General features: G+C 35.1%; 1 protein-coding gene across 1 annotated transcript in view; it reads left to right on the forward strand.

The window, feature by feature from the left end:
- Window positions 1-22,206, forward strand: part of LOC106114353 (membralin) — a 67,483-nt gene extending 45,277 nt beyond the window's left edge. The window contains exons 10-11 of the mRNA XM_013307521.1: window positions 15,450-15,549; window positions 20,843-22,206. Coding sequence (XP_013162975.1) covers window positions 15,450-15,549; window positions 20,843-21,577 — 835 coding nt within the window. The 3' untranslated portion in view covers window positions 21,578-22,206. The remainder of the gene's footprint in view (window positions 1-15,449; window positions 15,550-20,842) is intronic.
- The last annotated feature ends 1,200 nt before the right edge of the window (window positions 22,207-23,406 follow it).

Genomic DNA, 23,406 nt, shown 5'->3' on the forward strand with positions numbered 1-23,406 from the left:
GAGTTCACAGCCGAGAACAAGAAAACGTGGCCGTCTTAAACTTGGCGGCGCTCAGTAGCTGCCGACATGAAGGCAATCGGGCTGACATGGCCCGAAATCAAACGCAGAGCCCAAGATAGAGCGAATTGGCGGCGCACCGTGGACGCCCTCTGCCCCACTACGGAGACATAAGACTTTAAGTCGAGTCAAGTCCGTCAATTATTTATTTCGCTATTGATGATGTAATTATTAAGATTAGTTCCAGGGTTTTAGTGTTTGTTTTTTTAGAAATAAACGAGCATAAAAAGGTTTTAAGTAGAACTACATGGCTCTAAAATTGAAATTCAAGTTTAAAAAGGTTTTACAAAAGTAATATTTTAAAATTTGCATACAATATTCACGCTTGAAATGATCGGGTAACCGCGCCAACTCCATTAACTGTCGACTTACGACAATTGTTGTCGTTTAAAGATCGGAAGCCGATCGCAATATCGGCGTCGTATCGGAATTATCGTTTAGTGTTATGCCTCGTGACAGGGAAAAGCTCTCCGGTGGACGCACCCCCCTTCGGCCCTTGCCTTCCCTTCGAGCCGCAGAGTGCTGCACTTGTGTACACCTCTTACGTATTATGTGGCCCTTTCTCATTATAATAACGCTACTTGTTTTGATTTAGATTTTTATTTTATTAACAACTAACTTAGTGGTAGTTTTAGCGTCAATCATCAAATCAATAAATGCTTCGAAAATGTTGTTCAAATATTCTTTCAGGATTGTAAATTGAAAAACACGCATATTTGTATAAGCTTTAGATGCATTTATAGTTTTCAGATTACCAATTGTTATTATTTATTGGTTTATTATAACACATTTGCTTGACCCCATAAAAATACTAAATATGTTTTAAGTATGGCATCTATATTACATAAGTTAACTATATATATTATGCTAATTTAATTTTAGGTAGTAATTTTATAATCTTTTCATTAAATCATGAAATTTTTCTTTCCCGTCTGATATCCTCCTACAAACTGTACAGTAAACTGAATGTTAAAACATTATTTATGTACACGCTTATTTTTGTTTCAAGTCTGTTTTATTTACGTTATGTTTTCTTATCTTTGTCTCTTCAAGATTTTAAAAGTCGATTGCCTTTAACGTATACTTGAAATGAAACTGTCTTTTCAAGAATCCAGTTTCATGATAAGGGGTTTTCTCGGCGCTCGGTTTAGTTTCACTGTAAACAATAACAGAGCACAGCCCGCGGCCGATCTTTGAGCCGATGTTTGTGTTTTCCATTGTGGATTCACAGCGACTTGTAATCATTCACTTGTAAGGGTTACCTACCAACTCTAGATAGTATACGGCTCAGGGAAACATATTGTAATTATTTCATATATAAGACATTTTTTTTTCTTATTTATAATTATACCTAGATATAATTTAAGACTACACTTATTTGGAGCAATGCACTTGCAGAACAAATCAAAACAAGTTCTAACAGTAGTAGAGCCCGCTTTAACATCTTCGCACGAATTGGCCCGGCTCGCCCGGTGAAATACCACGACCACACAGAAGACAGGCGTGAATTGAAAGCAATTCCGCGTTTCGTCTGATGAGTGTGCGTCCCGGAGGACTAATTTAGTCCTCTTTCCCTTCCCACCCTTTTTCTTATAAGGAAAGGATGGAAAGTGGAAGTGGACTTTCCGGATGAGAGGATGCATGGGAAGGGAAAATATTTAATTTCTGTGGATCCTCTCCTCCGTCGATTAAAGGTAGGCAACGCATATGCAATTGTGAACGTCTATGGACAACGGTCACTTCGCTATTTCAGCGATTTCAGGTGGCCGTTCGCTCTTTTGCCACCTTATGATAAAAAAAGAACAAATGTATGTCATACATTATTATTTACCTGGATTTTTATATGATATGAAATATATAGCCTTCTTTAGAATAATACAATTTGTATTTCAAAAAGTCAGACCGGTTGTGAAATATTTAAGGATTTCCTATTTCAATATTGAAATATACAGCAAATATTGTAAATAGCTTATGACTTAAGAACTCATGGAAACGCTTAGTGCTACAAGTGGATTCGTCTGAGCCACTTGATATAAAATTAACAGGCAAATTCAACGATGTTATGAAACTTATTATAATTTTAACAGTATTTTAATAGGTAAGAGTACTTTATTTTGAAAGAAATTTATTTTAGGCACCTTCGTGTTAATTGCCTAAAATTAGGTACAAATAATTTTATGTGCAGATAAAAGTGATTTTTAATTGTTACAACTGTGTTTCTGATCTTAATTGCTTAGTTTGTTGCTAAAATATAATATATAAGTTGATATGAATAATATTGCAAGATATTTCTAAAAATTCTAACAAAAATAAAGAAAAGTAAAAAGAGAAAAATTAAATATAACATTTTCAATTAAATTATCTTGAATACTATTTACCGTGGGTTTCTGAAACATTTACTGATTAAAACATACAACTTTGTTTTGTCAATGAAAGACAGGGATGATAATAATTTTGGTCTCAGAAACCAACTGTTATACGTATATTACAGGACAATATTTATCACGATCTTCGAATGAGATTGGATTATTATAGTCGTAAGTTTTCCGATTAGTGTATCACTTGGGTGTTTCTGTGTCCGTTGTCAATTACCTTTGATTTTCTAGGGCATCTGACAATACCTGGTTAACTAGTAACTACCTATATCTGAAACATAATTCACCTGTATATTTATATTTATTTATAAAGGTATAAATTGTTTTTTGATAGTATTTATAGCGTCATTATTTTAAGGTTACATAGCTTCAACATCCTCGCTAACGATGTCCAGTAAAAATGGGATCTAAATTATGTTATTTCTAATACAAAAGTAACATATATCTGATCAATGCGGGTTTTTTGAATAGTTACTTAATTTCCCCTCAGCCTTTTGTATTAAAACAAACAGTAATTTAACCAACTCTTATCAATCACACAAGTCTCACGTTGTACGTCAATAGCATAGGGTGCGGCCCGAGTGCCGGCGGGCGACGGGCGGCGCTCGGCGTCCAGCCGCGCGGCAGTGTGGCGCCGCCCCCCGCCGGCGATCATTGCCCGCCATTATCCCTCCAGTATAAGCCACTTAGCTCAATCATGATTAATGTTTTACCGAACGCGACCCGACCCGGGCCAAATAGAACAGTTATTTACTCGAACGTTTGTAATTAGGCATTCATGATTCGTAGCTGCGCTGCGGGCTGTCTGCGCTCCTGTCGCCGGCTAGACCGGCTGTCTGCGTCTTTGAACGCGCCATGTTAATTTCATTCAATTGCTTTATATTTATATTCGATATGTCATTTATTTGTTGCTACATGAAGAGCCAATCAACGTTTCTGTCTGGAAGCAATCTGTTTGGTGATTTACATTATTGTGTATATAGCATTAATAAACCGCCTTTTCTCAATAATATCATAAAAAATACGATTATTGGGACTCTATTCATACGTTGATTTGGTATTTTGTCACTCATAATAAAAAATTAAGGCTTAACCATACTATACAATTTGATTCCAATAAAATTGAAAATCCTGCATTGATATATTTTTTGTTTGGTATCATATTCCTATTTGAAAAACTGCTTTTTTTTTAAATAGGAGAAGGGTGGAAACGTGCAACGAATCGCCTAAGATTATTTGATCCGACGCCATGGATATCCGCAACGCCAGAGGAACCACAGATGCGTTGCCCGCCTTTAAGGAAGGTGTACGCTCTTTTCTTAAGCTGTGAAGTCTCCTAAATCTGGAGGCAGGACTGTGTCCACGCGCTGGTATAAACATATTTTTTGATATTTTTAAGAAATCGCCGACATAAGAATATTACCGGATCATTGTTTTTTTCTTGGAATAACAAAATACATAAAGGTCTTGCCTTTTCCCGATGTTTTGTTTTTCTTTCCGTTTTCAGCATAGCTAACATTGTTTTCTTTTTAAAAAGGATTAATTAAAAAGCTCTTATCGATAAGACTATTAGAAAATTACGAACCGGATTATTTTATTTGCTAATTAATAAGAAAAAAAATACACAAACATCTCAATTCCATTGTAATTAGCCTTAAGACGCTAATGGTAATAAAAAGAAAGGGTATGCTGGGATTAATTAATTGTAGGTTATTTGTTTATTTCTTGCTTATTTAGGGATGGAAAGTATTTAAAAATCATTGAGTCGAAATGTTATATTTTGTTTGGTTATTAGGGTTCCGTACCTCATAGGAAAAAAACGGAACCCTTGTAGGATCACTTTGTTGTCCGTCCGCCTGTCTGTCGAGACACTTTTTTTGAACTTTAAACGTTATTTAAGTGCTTTCAAATTAGGTTAGGCTAGGTAAAGGAACAATGAAGTGGTCATACATTGAAACAATTAACCTCATTTTCGGACAAGTACTCGTGGTATGTAGATTTGAAAATGACAGTTAAAGTTATAGTTGTTAAACAAATACAATGATTATGTAGCTAGTCACAAGTTGTCAGCTTGTCTCCGGTGCGAAGTTGCAGCGCATTGCACCTGTCGCTGTTGCACGTAAGCATCTGTATTCACGTCACGAGCACGGCTCGTTTTGTTTGCGTTTCCACTCGCTTTAATACGTAATTTGTTGTGAATGCCGCGAAATTGGCACGCAGACAACGCGTCCCGCCTGCAATTGAAAACGTATCAAGCCACGAACAATCTACCAGTCTGTATGCAAGATACCCTTTGTGAATGTCAGTTTGTTAATTTACTATTATATTTAATTTACTAATATAATAGACATAATAGGACGTAAGCTTAGTCCGTAGTAACTTCTCATATCAAATTCGTGTTCTTAAAGTTGCACTTATATATTATTCTACTATTTTATGCACTCATATACTTTTTATGGCTAAAAACAGGAAGCGGAGGTCACTGTACATTGTAATATGTAATAATCTTATGTTGGCCCCTTGTCGTTGCGGAAGTAGCAATTTTTCCGTGACATCCGGCGCCCCGCCGCGCGCGCCCCGACATCCGGTCCGTCCCTCTCGCTGTCTATTCGATATTATGAAACATATTCACACTATGATAAACAACCCTCCATGTCATTATTATTTTAATAACATTATTTATATCCTGATAATAATATAACACATAGATAATTGGGTAATGTTTACTAAATTATGAATCCTTAGATTCGATTGCTTGTTCAATATGGAAGTGTGGTTAAATGTGTAAATTCGTTACATAATTTTTACAACAGTAATACGTTATATAAATGATATACGAATGCAATTAAATATATCACATTTTCTTATAATTTTCATATACATAATTGAAATCAATTAATAAAAGTAAAAAATACTTTTATTTTCTTCAAATATTACATTTATGATGAGGCAATTATGTTATTAATGTTGATAAAGATAACGTGTGTTGACGATATTTTGTTCAAGGGTCGTTAGTCTGTCGTTGTAATTCGTGCCCCGCCGCACGCGTCGGCCGCGCTCCGGCGGCGCACATCAAGGGTAGTCATGACGATACTCTTGCCTCTGTTATTAAGCTCTCCTCAAACAATATGTCACAAATTGAGTTAACTCACTAATAATAGTATCGGGACTGCCGGGGGATCGCAGTCCCATTGAGAATGATGCCAATCTTTTCTTTCCCTTCCTTTCATAATCTCTATTACCTTTTATTCTATTTGTGTAGAGATTGATAGCCACATATTGCAATCGTTTTGTAAAAAGAAGGTCGTCTTCTCGCAAGTATGGAAAGGGTTTTCTTGAAGAAATTGAGCGAATAACTGAAGCCAAAGTAAAGACAAGTTTATGGTAAGCACGGAATGACGACTACGGCTGTTTTGGTGCGGGGCCGGGGCGGACTAGGGGGTACACGCACATGGCTTCTGCACCGCATTAGGTCTAGTTCGCACTATGAACTCGCAAGATGCAAAAACGTTAAGTAACAAATATAGTACTATAAATCTTCAACCATCATGTTAAAATTAATATTTAAATTGCCTTAAAAATTGCCGTGGTTAAAAAGAAGATGACACTTATTAAAGCAAAGCGCAAAATTGTGCCTTATTTTGACTATTTACGAAGCAACTTTGTTACAAATAGATATTTCGCTAAGAGTAAATTTCGTAGTGTGATTGTGGCCTTAGAGCCACTCCCCAGCGTCAAGCGAGCTATGAATTCAATTATTGTTAGATGTCGTTATTTCTCTTGTGTTTATTCGGGCCGCGTTCTTCCATTTTTTCACTCCACCCTTCCCGCCCTTATTTGCTACCGCGAAAATGTCAGAAAACGTCGTCTGGTCCGAGACATGATATGTTTGATGTTTGTCACCTCGCATGAGATGCTTAAATATTTTTTTACGTTAAAATATTTTATTAATTTTTAAAACCTGATAACAATTTAGTAATAAATAGAGCTTCCAAGTATCAAATATTAAGCTATTGTAGATTCTAATTCCATGTTTAATTTCCGATTTCAGTGGTAAAATAAAGATTCTATTTGACCTGTAGCATAAATGTTTGTTGGGAGCATATAACCTATATCCGGTTACCTGTCGCGCCGTGCCGTCCGGCCGTCTGTCGCCTCCTTTGTGCGCCATTGTGTGTGACACTGAGAACTTAATGGACTGCTCTCAGTGGCCTGAGATGCCCGTCACAACCCACGGACACGTTAATACGGCATTCATTATACTACTTTAATAAATACACCCTTTCCATCATGCTGACGTAATAATGTACCCTTTGTTCTACTTGACATTATTGTAAGAAAACACCGTTAGAAAACTAAGGCGATGATAACATATTATCCACTAGACAAAAGAGGTACTGGCTATAAATCGAATGAACATTAAGGTACGCGTCCATTGATCCTTGCTGGACGCGCCGCACGCACAGATTTAACGGATTTGATTTGTATTTCGAAGCGGGCGCGCGGATGATGAACGCAGCGATATTTCAAATCATACAAAGCAAACTAAAATCCGTTGCGGGCCGTGTGTACGGTGCGTCCGGCGCGGTCTAATGGACGCCTTTAAATGGTTAAGATAGCAAAGTTCAAAGTATTTTCCGCAGCCGACTGTGGAAATAGAAGCTTCTATCCCTAGATAAAGCGCAATTGCTAAAATAGTATGCAGTGTCGACACATAACGCATATGGTGTAAAATTACTTTAAGATTTAAAAATCTATGAAAGAGAAGTGGATGTGACACCTTGAGTAGGGCAAGATATATGCGGCGCGGCGGAGATGTGATTCACGCGCTTTGCAGTCGCGGGATAGCATGCACCTGCGCCTCAACACCTATATTCAATAGTAACTCTTATTACCAAGTAGTAATACTCCTTTTCGCAATTCATCGCTACTGTTTTTGAAAATAAAGCCCAAGTGGACATCTCCCTTCTTCCTAAACAGTACGCTCTAAAGATCATATTCGTGCACCGTGGGCTAGACTTGTTCCGGCGAACCGCGCCGCCACAATATTTCAGCTTTCTTCCGAGAAATAACAATGCTCTGCTCGGAAAAGCACTATAGTGGCAAACTGGAACAAAGAAAGCAATGCATCAACTACATAACATTATACCAGAGTGAAAAATGCGCCAGCGGAGTCCCGAGACACGTTATAAAGATACTTTGATCTTTATAACATGAAGAAATTTACATATATTATTTGATTTTTGATAATAATAGTCAACGAAAGGGTATCAAAAAGAAATTATATAAATTTCAAGCTTCCCTAAGTTTAAACAATTCAGAAAATTGTGTTTAAAAATCTCAAGAATGAAAAACTGATGAATGATAATTAAAATTCAAGATAAAGGATCATGCCAAGAAATCGTAAATTGTTTGTAGTAATATTTGAAATTCAGTTTATCATACTAATATTATAAACTTGAAAGTTTGGATGGATGGCAAGTTGTTTCAAGGTTGCAAGGAATGCATGGATCTCGCTGGAATTTGGCATAGATGTAGAACATAGACTGGAAGAACACATAGGCTATTTAAATTTTTTTTAATTCCACGGACAGACTCCCGGGCGACAGCTAGTTTATAAATATATATACACAGTGAAATATGCGTATCATAAATTCGTCCATAACATCTTTAAATTCTTTCGATTGAAAAAAAAACATTTAAGTAGATTGGGACACAATAAGCGAGGGCGTAAGTTGCGAGTTCGGACGGCAGTTGCGGAACAATGGCATATAATCTCTCGCAGGTGGCACAACTCCACACAATGCGGCTGCCTAGCGACGAATTCATGAAAAACCCGAACGCTTCCACCAAGTTCCTAGAGGTTTTTAATATGTATATTTATAAAGAATGTTCCTCAATGAATTTGTACTTCCAATGCGAATTAAATAATTTCATTTAAAAATTATTTACAAGTTGTAGAATTTAACTTTATTACAAGCTGTCTGACTCCGTCCGCGTGGAACTAAAAAAACCTAATTAGTCTATGCGTTCTTCCAGACTACGAGTATGTTCTACATCTATGTCAAATTTCAGCGATATCCATGCAGCAGTTCCGGAGTTACCTTCAAACAAACGTCCATCCATCCAAACATTCGCATTTATAATATTACTTAAATTATTAACTTGTCAATGATATGACATTTAGGCTATGGTAGTAAAAAATATATTATTAGAATAACTCTACCATACCACTTGATAGAAACGTTACGGGTTTTTTATTGGTTTGTTACTTAATACTACTGCAAAATAACGTTCACGAATCTTATTTGGATTAATTTTTGAATGTACACATATTTCATGCATCGCGGTAGACAGCAATGTTTGACGTTCTGTTGTGGGCAACCGACAGATTTCAATTTATTCATTTTTCATTCGATTTACGTTAAATTATTTTATACCTTTAATCCCGTAGAACATACAATGAAAAATTGATTTTTTGTTATACGAATTTTCTTTGTATAGGTAACACGTACTTCATAGCTACACATTTGTACTAAAATTAGATTTATTTCACTCAATTTTTCCCTATAAATTAAAAAATGTTATGCTTTTTAGGGTTCCGTACCTCATAAGAAAAACGGAACCCTTCTAGAATCATTTTGTTGTCCGTCTGTCTGTCCATTTTTTTTCAGTTTTGTTTAGTTTTCAGTTATTCTGTTAATTTCACTATGTATAAAGTCTTTATTTTATAGACAATGATATGGACGGCAATTTTTATTTTATTTAGTTTAATTTATATTAAGTTTAGTTCATTTTATTTTGTTCGGTCTAATAATACACTAAGAGCGTCGGTGGCTCAGGGGTCAAGCACTTGACTTGCAATTTGCAGGTCCTGGGTTTGAATCCCGCCATGTAACAATGTATTTTTCGATTTCCGATTTACATATGTACATTTATCCGACGTTCTTACGGTGAAGGAAAACATCGTGATGCAACCTGCACATAACGAAGAAATTCAAAGATATGTGTGAAGTCAACCAACCCGCACTTGGCCAGTGTGGTTGACTATGGCCTAATCCCCCTTAACTTAGGGTAGGCTCCGAGTCCCTCGGTGGGGACGTATAGTGAGCTGATGATGATGATTAATACACGTGTCAGTGCATTGGAGTTTTGGGGTTTAATTAAAGCATACGATTTTAAGTATTGAGGTGGGGAGGTACGCTTCCCCGTTTCCGTTTCACTAGCGGATGATTGACGTCGATGCATCATTAACTCTGCCACAATCAGATTAATAATATTCCGACAAAGTGACCGCTGCTTTGTAGATTAGCATTAAATAAATGACAATCAATAAATACATTTAATTCAGCATTTCAAAAATTTACTCCTCATTCACACGGTCGCTTTTTCTATCGCGGGCACAAATATGTCGAAGTCACTTCCATGTGTCTATACGGCAGCACTTTTAAAACAGAACGTTTTTTCGCGCATTTTGAGCACTGTGCGAACGGAACAAGAGGGATTTTAACGCGACGTTAAAAAGCGGCCAGTGCAAGTGGGTGCTAACTCTTCCAATTCCTAGGAAAACTGTATTAGATGTAGATTGAAAAGGAAAGAATAGAAAGATGTTTCAAATTGTTATAGGAATAGGACATTTATAAAGAAAGATGAAAAAAGCGAAGCCTTGTAATTGGAAAGAATTGTTAGTAGGAATGACAACTATTTTTTTTTATTATTGTTGTATATTAATATTTTTTTCTCATTTACACAATTCCTCAGTAAAGAACACTAATGAAAAGTATATAAAGATAAATATATCGAAAATATTCCATATGTAGCGCATAGGGTATTATGTAATTGATACCTAAATCGTGGTACCAACTTTACTTCTATTATTATATCATAAACAATATACGGTGTTGAGTAATTAAAAAGCTTAACAAAAATAAACGTACATTGTCGGCAAAGTTTTATTGAATTTTAACTTAGCAATGCAGTCAAAGGAATGTAAAACGGATGGCGAGGAAATAGGTGAAATCTTTCGAACAAGAGTTTGGGGTGTAGAGGGCGCAGTGTTAGCGTGGTATATCCGGTGTCCGCTCCGGGCGGCCTCTGCCGGGAACTAATGCTATTTCCGATGAGGACCCGCGGGCCGTGTCGACGAGATTAGGGAAAAAAGACGGGAATTTAATAACATCGTCGACACACGTCTTATTGCAAATAAACACTCGTGATATAAGCCGCCTTTTCCGACTCTACTTTCCGATATGGGATTTTTTATTTGGGCATAATGAAGATACTTTTAAGTGAACGCGATATTAGAAGATAAATTTTATAAGTAAATATGTTACTCATATGAACAAAGTCGCTTGAAGAAATTATTTAGTTATAAAAGGTTTTTTAATCTTACTTTAGGAGTAATTTGATTTATCAGGTTTGATGTTTCGTATACTTAAACTCTTTGTGATGTGATAACATGTTTGATTATTTTCTAAAAGATGTTTGATAATGCCTCCTTTGGAGAAAAAGTATATATAATCTAATCATAAAGAAAATAGTATCATTTTTCCAGTTATTTTTAATTTCCCTCATTAAATTTTTTGCAATCACGCCGTGGCTTCAACCGGTTTTAAAAAAATAATAAAAAATACAAAGCATTTATTGCTTGCTACCCGAGGAAACTAGTTTCAACAACACAAAATCAGGATGCTTATATTATTTATATTACTTTTATCAAACTATGAATATGAGTAATGTAAATTTCATTAGCTAATAAGTCCGCGCGTAATAAAAAAAACTTAATTTATAGTCTATGTATTCTTCCAGAATGTGTTCGACATAAATATCAAATTTTGGATCCATGCAGCCGTTCTGAAGGTACCTTCAAAGAAACATCCATACATCCATCCAAACATTCGCATTTATATTATTAGTAAGATTGCATTAGGTAGATATCGCTTCGAGCAATAGTACAATATGATAAAACAGAATAAACAACGGGAAGGTAATTATCGTACATCTCAGATTTCTTCGTCGGCGTTAAAGTTAATAAGTTATAATTATTTTATTATTTCACATTATTAAGTATGTACTATGGATATTAATTACAGGTTTTGACCGTGCGTTTACATGGTTGAATGGCGCGTATAAAAACATCTCATTTTCACAAAAAAAAAGGTTTATTTGTTTTAATTTAGGGCAGATAAAGCCACCGTAAAAGATTTTTATCATTCTCTTATTTCGGAATGTTACGATTAAGTTTGATTTAGCATGATTAGAATTATCTATAGCTCAGTTTATACAACATTGTGAATAAACAATATCGAAGCGAAGACCCCAATAGTGGTGAGTTACACATTCACAACAAAAGTGAGTAGTTTCCTGCAGCAAACTTGCCCACTGAAACAAGTTTGTGTGTTGAACCGCATTTGTCAGAGTTGACTGCAAGTTCCCGTTTCGATTAGCATCGACACCAACTTGGACTTACTTGAAGATTTTATACATATTATATAATTCAACATGTTCAAAGTTGCTTTAATTTTTGAACTCTAAAAGTTTGATGCAATTTGAGTTAAGTTCTAGTTTATTATTATGTTGTTTATGATGTTTCTATCATTCCTCAAGCATGTTGAAACTTTCGTAAGGTATTCTTAGGAGGCTAGATAAATTAGAGCTAGGCTATTAAATTTGTGCCTTATAAATTAAAAAAAAATGTGGCTATGACATTTTATTTTATTACTACACGTCGCCTGCGACTCCGTCCGCGCGGAATTAAAGAATACTTAATTAGTAGCGTATGTGTTTTTCCAGATTATGTTCTATATGTATGCCAAATTTCATCAAGATCCTTTAGCCGTTCTGGAAATACCTTCAAACAAACATCCATCCATCTAAACATTCGTATCTATAAAAATTATTATGATGTTATAATTGTAACATTAGTAACATATATCTGGTATTTTATCATTGTTTTGAGTTACAGACGGTATCGGCTAGTTCATTATGAAATTTTCATTTTCATCATGTGCTCAATATGTTGAATTTTCAAATATTTTAAAACAAAGCTTATGAAACGCTGCAGCTGGCATTCACTATATTCATTATTACTTTGAATTTAAATTTCGTTCGATATCGTTGTTATTAATAAACTTGAATGGCAAAAGCTTGTATTATTGAATATTTGGTATTGTGTGTGTCGGTGTGTAACAGCGCGGTCGCGGACTACGCCACCTAGTGGAATGTCCGCGGAATTTCATTTCGTTAGCTCGCGTCCGGGCTTGCGGATTCCTGCGGTTGGCGCTCGCTCGGCCCATTGCTGATTTTGTTCGACTGTACGCAATCGAACAAAATTGTGATATACGTCACTCAATTACTAAGACTGTAGATAATAAAGTTACTAGCTGCCGGCGCGGCATTAAAAAAACTTGTGTTCTTCCAAACTATGTTCTACATCTGTGCCAAATTTTATCAAGTTACTTTTAAACAAACATCCATCTATCGATCCATCTATCTAAGCATTAGCATTTATAATATTAGTAAGGTTTACTTAACAAAAATAACATATAATATTGATACCGTTGAAAGCAACATTATGAAGCTGAAATATTTAAGTGCTCTTCTACAAAGACTAGATAAGATTATTACAGTTTATATCAAACATTTTATATCCTAATTGGATACATTCTTCTCAATTTGAGCGTTCCATTAGACAGGACGCTTTACTCATAAAATAACAACAAAGCAAAATTGAACAAAATAACGTTCCTTCGACTATTTTTATATGTACTCATATAATCTTATGACTTTAAATATTTACTTTAAACCTTGAAATTTTTCGTTTTTCCAAACTAGCTTTTTGTTACTCTTCGCCCAATGATTTTGATAAAATTACATTAGTAAAGATTTTGTTTGTGTTGAGCCGACGACTTAGGGGGCTTCAAGAAAAGAGCGTACACCTTCCTTAAAGGCCGGCAACGCATCTTCGGTTCCTCTGGCATTGCTGATGTCCATGGGCATCGGATCAAATTATATTAGGCGATTCGTTGCTCGTTTACCCCCTTCTCCTATAAAAAAATTGTTTAATGATGTTTATTTAAAATATCATTACTTTATTTCTCGATAGAATATTGTAAATTGGTTTATTTGATAATGGGTGTCAGATGTTGTAAGTAGCTGATAATATTCAAAATATTTATAATGCTCTCAAAGTATTAAGGCGAGGCGAGGCTGTTGACGCGGCTGCTCTTGCTAATATTGCGTTATACCTTATCGAATTTGCATGTTTTTACTGAATAACATTCCTTTGCCGCTGCAGAGATCAAAGGCCGAGGCGAAAGTGATTTCTCACCGAGTTAGTCGAACAAGATTCAGTCCCCGCCCCTCCTATCTGGCTCCTGAATAATTTTGATGTAATAAGGAAAATTGTAAATGGGCATTCGACTTTTGATATTTTATACAGAACATGAACTGCGTACGACTTTATGATTTATTTAATTTATTCTAACCTTATTTCTTAATGTAATTTTTATATTAATTTTGATGTATTACAAATTGTAAGAGGTATTCGTAAAGTGATAGATGTAAAATGTATTATTACTTCCTATATTCTTCCTCTTCCTTTTACTAGATTAGAATTAATTATTGGGACGTCTATTTTTCTGTAACTCTATGGTCTAAATATTATAAAAGGTACAATAAGTGACTCGTTTAACTCGAATACTTGCATCGACAGTAACAAGCGTGTAAAAGTCACCTTAAGGAGACGGTACATGGTCGGTGAGAGAATGTATGTCCTGTTGAATATCGATTTCAAATAAAATCGCAACCTTTTCAGATAACGAGGTGACATTTCCCCTATCCGGGCCCCGTTTGTCGACGGCGTCGCACATTGCGAATTTATCCACCGAAATAAGGAGATAACGAACATAATGGTTAAGAGGAGACGAAATACGGGAACGATTGGCTCGAGCTGCCAATTGTACAACCACTTACACGAGCTAAATAATATTTCCCTTCGACAATTATTTATATGTGAATATGATCCCGATTTCTAGGGATAAGACCCGTCGGTTTTGTATAAAGTATCAAAGTAATCTGAAAACGCTATGTAGCAGCAAATAAATATGTTTATTATTACACAGATGATGGAATTACATAGATCATGAAATGAGATTTTTTCGAATAATTGTGTACGTTACTCTCAAGTTAGAGCGTCAGTAACTCAGGGGTGAAGCACTTGACTTGCAATCTACAGGTTCTAGGTTCGAATCCCGCCATGTACCTATGTGTTTTTTTTCGATTTTACGATTTACATATGTACATTTATCCGACGTTCCTACGGTGAAGAAAAACATGTGATGCAACCTGCACGTATCTGAAAATAAATTCAAAAGATATGTGTGAAGTCAACCAACCCGTATTGGTTGACTATGGCCTAGTCACCCTTGATTTGAGGGTAGGCTCCGAGCACCTCGGTGGGGACGTGTAGTGAGCTGATGATGACTCTCAAGTTAATATAAAATCCGTTGTATTAATTTTTTTCGATATATAAATGTAATTAATGTAATATATGGCGAAGAATATGATTGAAGGCGACTACGATAATGTCTTAATGATGTCCGGCCGTCGCCTCGCCTACACTTGTTGCTTAGTCGACCCACATTGTTTAGTTTGTACTGCCTAATAACATGTCCTTCTAGCTCTCTACAACACTTCGATTTCTATCGTAGATGCTAAAACTTTTATTTGATTTTCTTTTGAATATTATGCTTTGTTATTTTCATTGACCTGACTTAATTTAATAAATAAAAGCAGAGTAATATATAAACGGCTAAAACACTCGCGTATATTAGTCCGGTGCCGGCACCGACTAGTTTCGAGTCCACCAGGGGCTCTTCATCAGGGTGAGTGGGACTGGTATTATTCCGACGGGCCGTGTCCACAAAAAATACCAATCCCACTCCACCAACTCTCAAATACACTTAAAGACTTTTTGAAAGACGTTGATAACTAAAATGAATTTTCTTTTGTCACCAGATTCTTCTACCTGTACCACTTTTCGTTCTACGCATATCACTACCGCTTCAATGGACAGTACAGCAGTCTGGCTTTGGTGACCTCCTGGCTCTTCATCCAAGTGAGTATTCTATGTTAGAATCATTTGTTTATTACCCGCGGTCGAGTCGTAAATCAAAGGCCCAGTGAACTGCAAACCTGTGCCTAAAGGGCATACCTTTTGCAGTCTTTTGTGTTATTACATGAAGGCAATGTGAGAACAAAGATACTTGTGACTTTAATAAATTTAATAATTACTAAAGTCTATGGTATATAGTAACATAAGGACGTATTTTAGTTATGCAAATGATTTTTTTTTCATTGACGAAAGATAAAGTATATAGGTATTTGAAAACATCGCAAGCACGAGATTAATATGTTTTTAGAGAGCCGTGTCGTATATCCAACATATGCGGCATGTATTTGTCAGCGGCAGTTTGATACAGCGAGCGAACGCCGCGGGCGGTGTCCGCTGTCCTCTCCACCTCGGACAGTTAATAGATAAACTGGTTGTCTGTACGTTATTAGCTTTCCGTTGCTCCTCCGTGACTGTTATTAATATTGTACCGTTCAAAATCGCTCGACAACAACCCTCTCCTTAAATGTAAACTTTAGAACGTTTAGACACTCTTATCACGTAAAAAAAAAGGATGAGAAGTGCAATCTTTCTTAAATATTCTTATTTGGTAAATATGTAGAATATAATCTGGAAGAATTCATAGACAATTATAAAAAACGTTACAGAACGAATACTGTAATATAACAAATTCTAATTGGTAAAACATAATAGGGTACCCTCACGAGATCTTAATTGGTCACTAAGGGAGACCGTTAATGAAAATTTATAATACTAAATCTCCACTTACCGAGTCTATTTTGTAATCTAATAGGTATGCGAACGTTGTGTTATTTTCGCATCAGTTGAACATCATCGTTATTATTTTTCAAAGCTCCGGAGTGGAAAAGCGCGGCTGAGTTGTGGGCATTTGTCAACAAATCACGTGCCGTTATTGTGAGCTCGTCGCTCTCGACGTCTATCACCTCACGGATCTTTACTGTTACGTTATAAAATAAAACATCAGTTGTCGACTATATTTTTCTGACTTAACTAGACTCAACTGTTTATTTGTAACTAATTGTAGACGATTAAAACGTAAATGCAAAGTCACTTATTCGTCTTCTTCTTGAGGTGCCTCTCCGATTAGCGAAGGTTGGCGATCAGTTCTCCATATTTTCCTTTGTCTCTTATTGTCAAAAGTCACTTACTGCTTAGTATTTTATTAAAACGAAAAATTTAATTTTGTAAAGTGGAATAATTAAATTGACCCTTAAACTTATCTTGCTTGCTTGTCTTCCATATTATCTCACATTCCAAATTTAGAAGTTTATATTCTATCGTAGCTCGAAGAAAATCCTGTAGGCTTTGGTGGGTGTAATATTTTTTTCTCAAAGAATTTCATCATAACGTACTTAGCAAAAAAACATCTCATTTTGATTGATTAACGACGCGTTTCCACGGTGTGTGATTCTACGACGCACGTATCGTCGAAACAGTGTTCATTGTGTCCGCTTTCGCCAGAAGCTTGATTTCATAAAAATGATGATGCTAAGGTCGTCGAATGTTCAAAGTTCATCCGTATAATAACGCATAATGGAAACCTACCTTAATATGTTTTTGTATAATATTGTCATTTCTTTTATATCTTGAATATAATAAAATAGATTATCTTTTCTCGCTTCATATATTCAGAATATGTTTCGGAATGAAATATTATCTCCACCTGTTAATTAACGTCCTGTTAGTTTCGCGAAACAGGGTGTAATTAGTAAAAAGAAATAATTATCTTTATATAAATACGTCCGTTGTTGCGTATCGTTACTCGAACCAATTAAGATATATCGTTTACAATAATAATGCTATTCACTAATTATTTTATAACGTTTTCCGCTCGGTGAAATTGTTTTTAGATCTTTTTGTTTTTAATAGTATACGAAAAAACATTAAAAAATTGAAAAAGTGACTAATATTATAAATTTAAATATTTGGTTTGATTGATGGATGTTAGGTATTCTTAAAAGAGCTGCTTGAATCTCGCTGAAAATAGGCATAGATGTAGATAGGTAGAACATATACTAATTAAGTTTTTTTTTTATTTCCGCGCGGACGGAGTTGCAGGTGACAGCTATATTTTATTATAATTTATAATCTATGCCTACTTCTATATCATCTCCTTCTCATAATAAAACAATCCACCTAAAAGTTACTGAAAAATCACTTATATAACTTTGTCTACAGTTAAGTCAAAATAAAGCAGCTTCTGAGTGTAGTTTTATTTCAAAGATTGAGTGTTCCGGTTCGATTTCCGGCCGCGTCGTATACGGAAGTTAATAACACGCCGCGCTGACCACTCGGAGCTCTGTCCACTGTCCACTGCCCAATGCCCACACAGCCCACTTTGCCCACACTGCCCACTGCCCAGACCGTTGTTTGCGACTGACAAAAAATAACTCTTACTTTCCCATCTCAATATTTCATGTTTGTTTTGATTGCTTTGCCTTAATATTTTTAAACGTTATGTTTCTATTTGTAAGTATTGTCATCTTGTTTTTTAATTATTTTATAATAGATAGATTCTGTTTCTCTATCGTTAGATTCGATTATGTTGAAATAAAAAAGTATTTAAAGTGCTTTTTGAGGATCGGTGAATTCTTTATCGATAACGATATGCAAAAGTGATACGAATTTGAGATTTATATTGAAATTCCATGATGTAATAATGATAACAGCAGTGTTGTATTAATTTAGTATACTCACTCCGCGTAAGAGGGATAGGGCCCGAGGCGAGGAGCAATGAGTAGGCTGTAAGGCGAAGTCAAAAAACAAGACGGGTCCGTGGAATGCAAAGTCGGGGCCTATCTTATAATCATCGAGCGTGTCAACTTATTAATAAAAATCATATTTCACGAGGTCGGTGCCCTTCCCCCTTCGAACCCCGTATACCCCTCGCGCCCCGGGCTACGCGACGGGCATACCATTTCCTACTGACGCCGCTTTCGGTTCATTCATTTTAACATCAACGATCAATAAGCTTAGTAATAATTTAATTTTTTAAATCAACAGTTCAATATTACAGTGAAATTTACCTTTGACACTCAAAGATCCGTCGTGGGACGACGGATCTTTGATCTCAGATAACACCTAAAATATTATTTTTGTATATAATTTTGTAGCTAGTATGAGAGTTAAAACATGATTAAATATATGTAGATCTCTAATAATAGTTCAGCTATTTCTACAAAGTCCTAAATCAACAGGCTCGTCCGCTATTACCAAAACATGGCCCTAGTGTAATAATCGTGCAGATCTCTTGCAAATTATGGTTAAACTTAGAGTAAACACTCTTAGTGATTTACCTAACAAAGAGGTAATTCATTAATAATAATCTCTTAATATAATTATTATTCAAATTGGAGGTTACAATTTATGTCATTACTTTTGACGGATAGTGTACAGTGAGCTGCATAAATATTAATACATTAATATAGCTTCAACATCAATTTTTCCTTACGTATTTTTGAAACCCAAGACCATTACATGTTTCTAAAGTTTTTAGAGTGTATAGTTATTTATGCAGCTGACTGTACGGGTACTCTACATACTGCACCAAAATGAAAGCTTATTGTGTCCGTTTCGAAGCTTCTATGATATTACAACTCAAACAATTTTTAGAATATGCTAGTCCTATATTCCATAACTTTCGTCTTAACTTTATCAAAAATTTTCATTTGTTCGGTTCAATCCAAAAATTATGAATTCAAACTTTAGGTTATTGTTATTGAAATGGTTATGTGTATCAGAGGTCATTTGATGTTAAATGAACCACCCGATTCTCTTTTTTATCTTCTCCTAAAGCGACATTCTTTATTAAAAAATATAACCGTTGCATATTTCAGAGAGAAAAAATCTTTTACCTGACAAAGTAAAGTTCTTTACAGTCCGTTGTGTTTTTTATTTGCGTTTTAAATCTAAATAACTTTATTTTCGTCAGAATTTTCTACCGTCTTGGCATAATCAACGAGCTGCTCGTAAAGTATTTGAGGCGACTGTCGGTAAAAAAAATTATCTCAAAGAACATTTTTTGCCATTTTCTCTCTCATTTAAAATTAAATGAATAAATATGTAACCTTTAGATAAGTTTACTGATAGAATTGTAGACAGTTATATTGCATTTTACATTTTTAATAAGAATTTTCGATTTTTTTTTGTGTAAAAATTAAAAATATAACTTAATAAGAGTGGTTCGGTTTAGTTTATTCCAAAAATTTGGACCAAGTTTAATGATTTTTTTTAAAATAAAATAATTCACAATTATGGGTACCGATATAAAAAATCCAAATATAACGTATCGACAGAAAAAACTCATGGCTACAAAGAGCAAATACTTTAAACTAAATGAGTAAGATCGTCGTTTCTCAAAACACCCCAACCATAATGAACACAAAACAAAAATGATTTAAAATTGATAAACAAAAATTCGTGCCCTATTCACTTACCAGCAGCTGTCTATTTAATAGGGGTTGAGGTAAATCTCAAAGCGGCCGTTTTAATGGACGTTAAAAAGGACATCATCTCTGTCCATTAAATACCTTTTAAACGTTTGATCCTTTTTATATTTGCAGTAGCGATGTTCGCAACCAGATTTGGGATATGGACGGATCGCGTTAATTAAGGCATCACTGCCGCGTACTGTACGTCAGTATTGTAATCGCCTAACTGACATTTTTATTCATATCAGCCTACTATGACGACGGCTTTCGGTTAATTTAGAATCAATTCTCCTTTCCAAAAAGTTATGTAGCTTTTTATAAACATACCAAATTTATATCACAAGGCTTACTTTAATAGTATAAGAGGAATTTTAAAATTACTGTTAGTTTTCTCGTTCAGTAGAAATCGTATTTTTTTTTCAATTATCTCGTGGCGCTGCACGCCAAGAATAATAAATCATAAAGATGTCCCAACTTGTCCTCGACGTTAACCCGTTACACCTTCTCGCTGTTCGAAAAAAAAACTCAAAACGAGGGGGATCAGAAATATAATTTCAAATAAAAGTTGAGTCGGAGCGGTCACAAGTTTCTTAATTAAAACTTACGTCTGGTGCCATGAGGGGAGGGAACTTTGACCCAGAAATAAATAAATAAAGACGCGACGCCAGTACTGTCATGAATTGCTCATTTATTTGCCTGCAGAAGTTTTACTGTGTGCTATCGTTTTACCTGAGGAGGCGCAGCTTCTCCAAATTTCTTTAAAACTTTTATCTTACCCTTTGTCACCCACGATTACAACATTGATTAATTTATTATTTTATTTGCAGCACTCCATGTTGTACTTCTTCCATCACTACGAGTTGCCTGTAATACTACAACAGGCTCATCTGCAGCAGCTCCTACTCCGGTCACACCATGGTATGGGAGGCATGATGGGGCTAGCGGGAATCGCGGCTCTGGCCAGCGGCGCAGCCTATCACGACGCGCCGGGAACTGCCACGCAAGCCACTCCGCCCACCACACAGTCAACCACACAAACTGTACAAAACACCGCTCAATCTACAACTCAAACTTCGCCGTCGGTGTCCACCGCGCAGACTAATACGACTCATACGGGTGATGTTATGCCAACAAGATTGTTGTCCCCGGAAACCACAGCAACGGGAACAAACACTGTCAATGATACAATTACACCTTCGCCGGTGTCTAATCAACATAATGATCTAATAAGGAACTCCGAAAAGAATACTTCTATCAACCAGGTTGGTGACAACGGTATGAAAATTGAGGAGATTGCAAGAAAAAAATCTGACAGTGATATCGGAATGGTGAAAAGTAATAATTCGGCTGCGGGCGATTTCGAAATCACTAAAAAACTTTTGCCTGCCGCCGCTAGAGATGAGAATGTCAACATTAGCGTCGCCAAAGCTGATGTGGCGACGTTAGACCGCAGACGAAACGAGAACATGGGGTTGGTGGCGGACGAGCCTCCGCCAGGCAACGTGGCGACTGCGGTTAGGCTGGCTCCCAGAGCTTCCCCCGAGGCTGACGACTTAGATTAGAACACTAACATTGATATAAACCGCTTTGAATATGAATATTCAGTTTATATTTATCTGTTTCAGCTTAGAATAAAGTGTAAAATTCTTGGTCAAAAATTATTTATAATAATTAAATGGGATGCTTAGACGGTACTTATTAAAAATGTTAAGAGGGTAAGTGAGTATAAGATGGATATATAAATATTAATAAAATGTTTATTTCTTTTAATCGATGCGAAGCCATTTTCATTGTTTAACTTTGCTACAGTTGATCTTTAACATTGGTTCTTTGTGAACCGATTTATTAACTATATTTACATATAGAGAACAAACTATTGTAGTATTTAGGCTCATTAGACGTTAGTTTCAAAAGGAATTTTAATCTACAGTACATTTTAACTGAAGCTTTGTGATGTGTTACTTCTTTCTTAGTGGCAACTCGGAGAACTATCGTTTCTACAAAAGGTGATTGTATTGTTTAAGCCATCGCTGCCATTATTACATCATATGTAAATATTTAGGTAAAGTTATATTTATTAGGATTTTAACGTGTTTGTAATTTGTTACTTTGGAACATGCTTGCAAGAGCTGGAAGTCGGCGTTGTTTTTTCTTACAGATATTTAGTTGATTGCATTAAATATTTCATTAAAAGTTGACTATTATTTTCTTCCTAAACTTATTCTTCTAATAGTATAATTTATTTTATATATTAGTGTCCACATTTGCACTTATTATAGCTTTTAAATGAATTTTAAATTATTTCATGTCTGTACCCAACGAATTTTTGTTACATTTATTTTGGAAAGTAATAAATAAATAGTAGTTATAGGCTTTTTCTGTACTTTCTTGATAAAAAATAAATTGTCGATCAACTTCTATTACGATCGGTTTAACATTTTAAGGGAAGAAATAAATGAAAGAAATATTTGTTTACAAATGTGTTGTATTTACAAAATAAATTTACAAAATTATTACAAAATTATTGTAAAATTATTACAATGTTATTACAAAATTATTGAAAAATTATTACAAAATTATTACAAAATTATAAATTAATTTTGTAATTAGTTAAATATTGAGTTAGATTTGCACTTTTATTACAATTTATTTACAAAACAATATTTGTTTAAATTTAAACTTCTGTGTTTGTTACATTAGCTTCTGCGCGTTCTCAGTATAATCTGTAACAAACATAAATTTATTTAAATATTTATCATTCTCATACCAAATATAAATAATCTTACTCATATTACACAATAGAGAAGTAGACATTTGTTCTACAATTGGTAAATCTATGGTTTTGTAAGTTAATAGGTAGCTGAGATCGTTGAAATAAATCAAATTAAAAAATATACTATACTTTGTCCTAAACGTTCTAACTCAAACCTTTAACCATAGACAAACAGCATTTTATGTTAAATCTCGTAAATTCCAATAATCTTTGGTACAAGACTATTTCACTGTAAACTATACAATATTACCCACCCGTATTTTACAATAGCCACTTTTCTTTACTTAATAATTTTTACAAAATACCTAAAAAGTCAAACTAATACAATACTTAATGACTGTATGTGAAATTCGAACTTTCTCTATTTCAGCTTGGAAAGAAAACAAAGAATACTTTTTTTTATCAAATTAATACTTGATTTACTTACGATTTCTTGCCTTCCACAATGGTCAACAAAATATATTGCTCTGATGACCCGACGTAGCCTGCGTTTTCTGCATTCGCCCACGTTCTCTGCATTTCGCCCTCGTTCTCTGCTTTATCGCCAGCATCTACAGCGTCTGAGAAAAGTAAATAGTGTTAGTTACATTCTTAAAGAAAAAAGATTACGAGATAGAG

The sequence above is a fragment of the Papilio xuthus genome, unplaced genomic scaffold (genome assembly GCF_000836235.2).
Source record: "Papilio xuthus unplaced genomic scaffold, Pxut_1.1 DF828142.1, whole genome shotgun sequence".
NCBI lineage: Eukaryota > Metazoa > Arthropoda > Insecta > Lepidoptera > Papilionidae > Papilio > Papilio xuthus.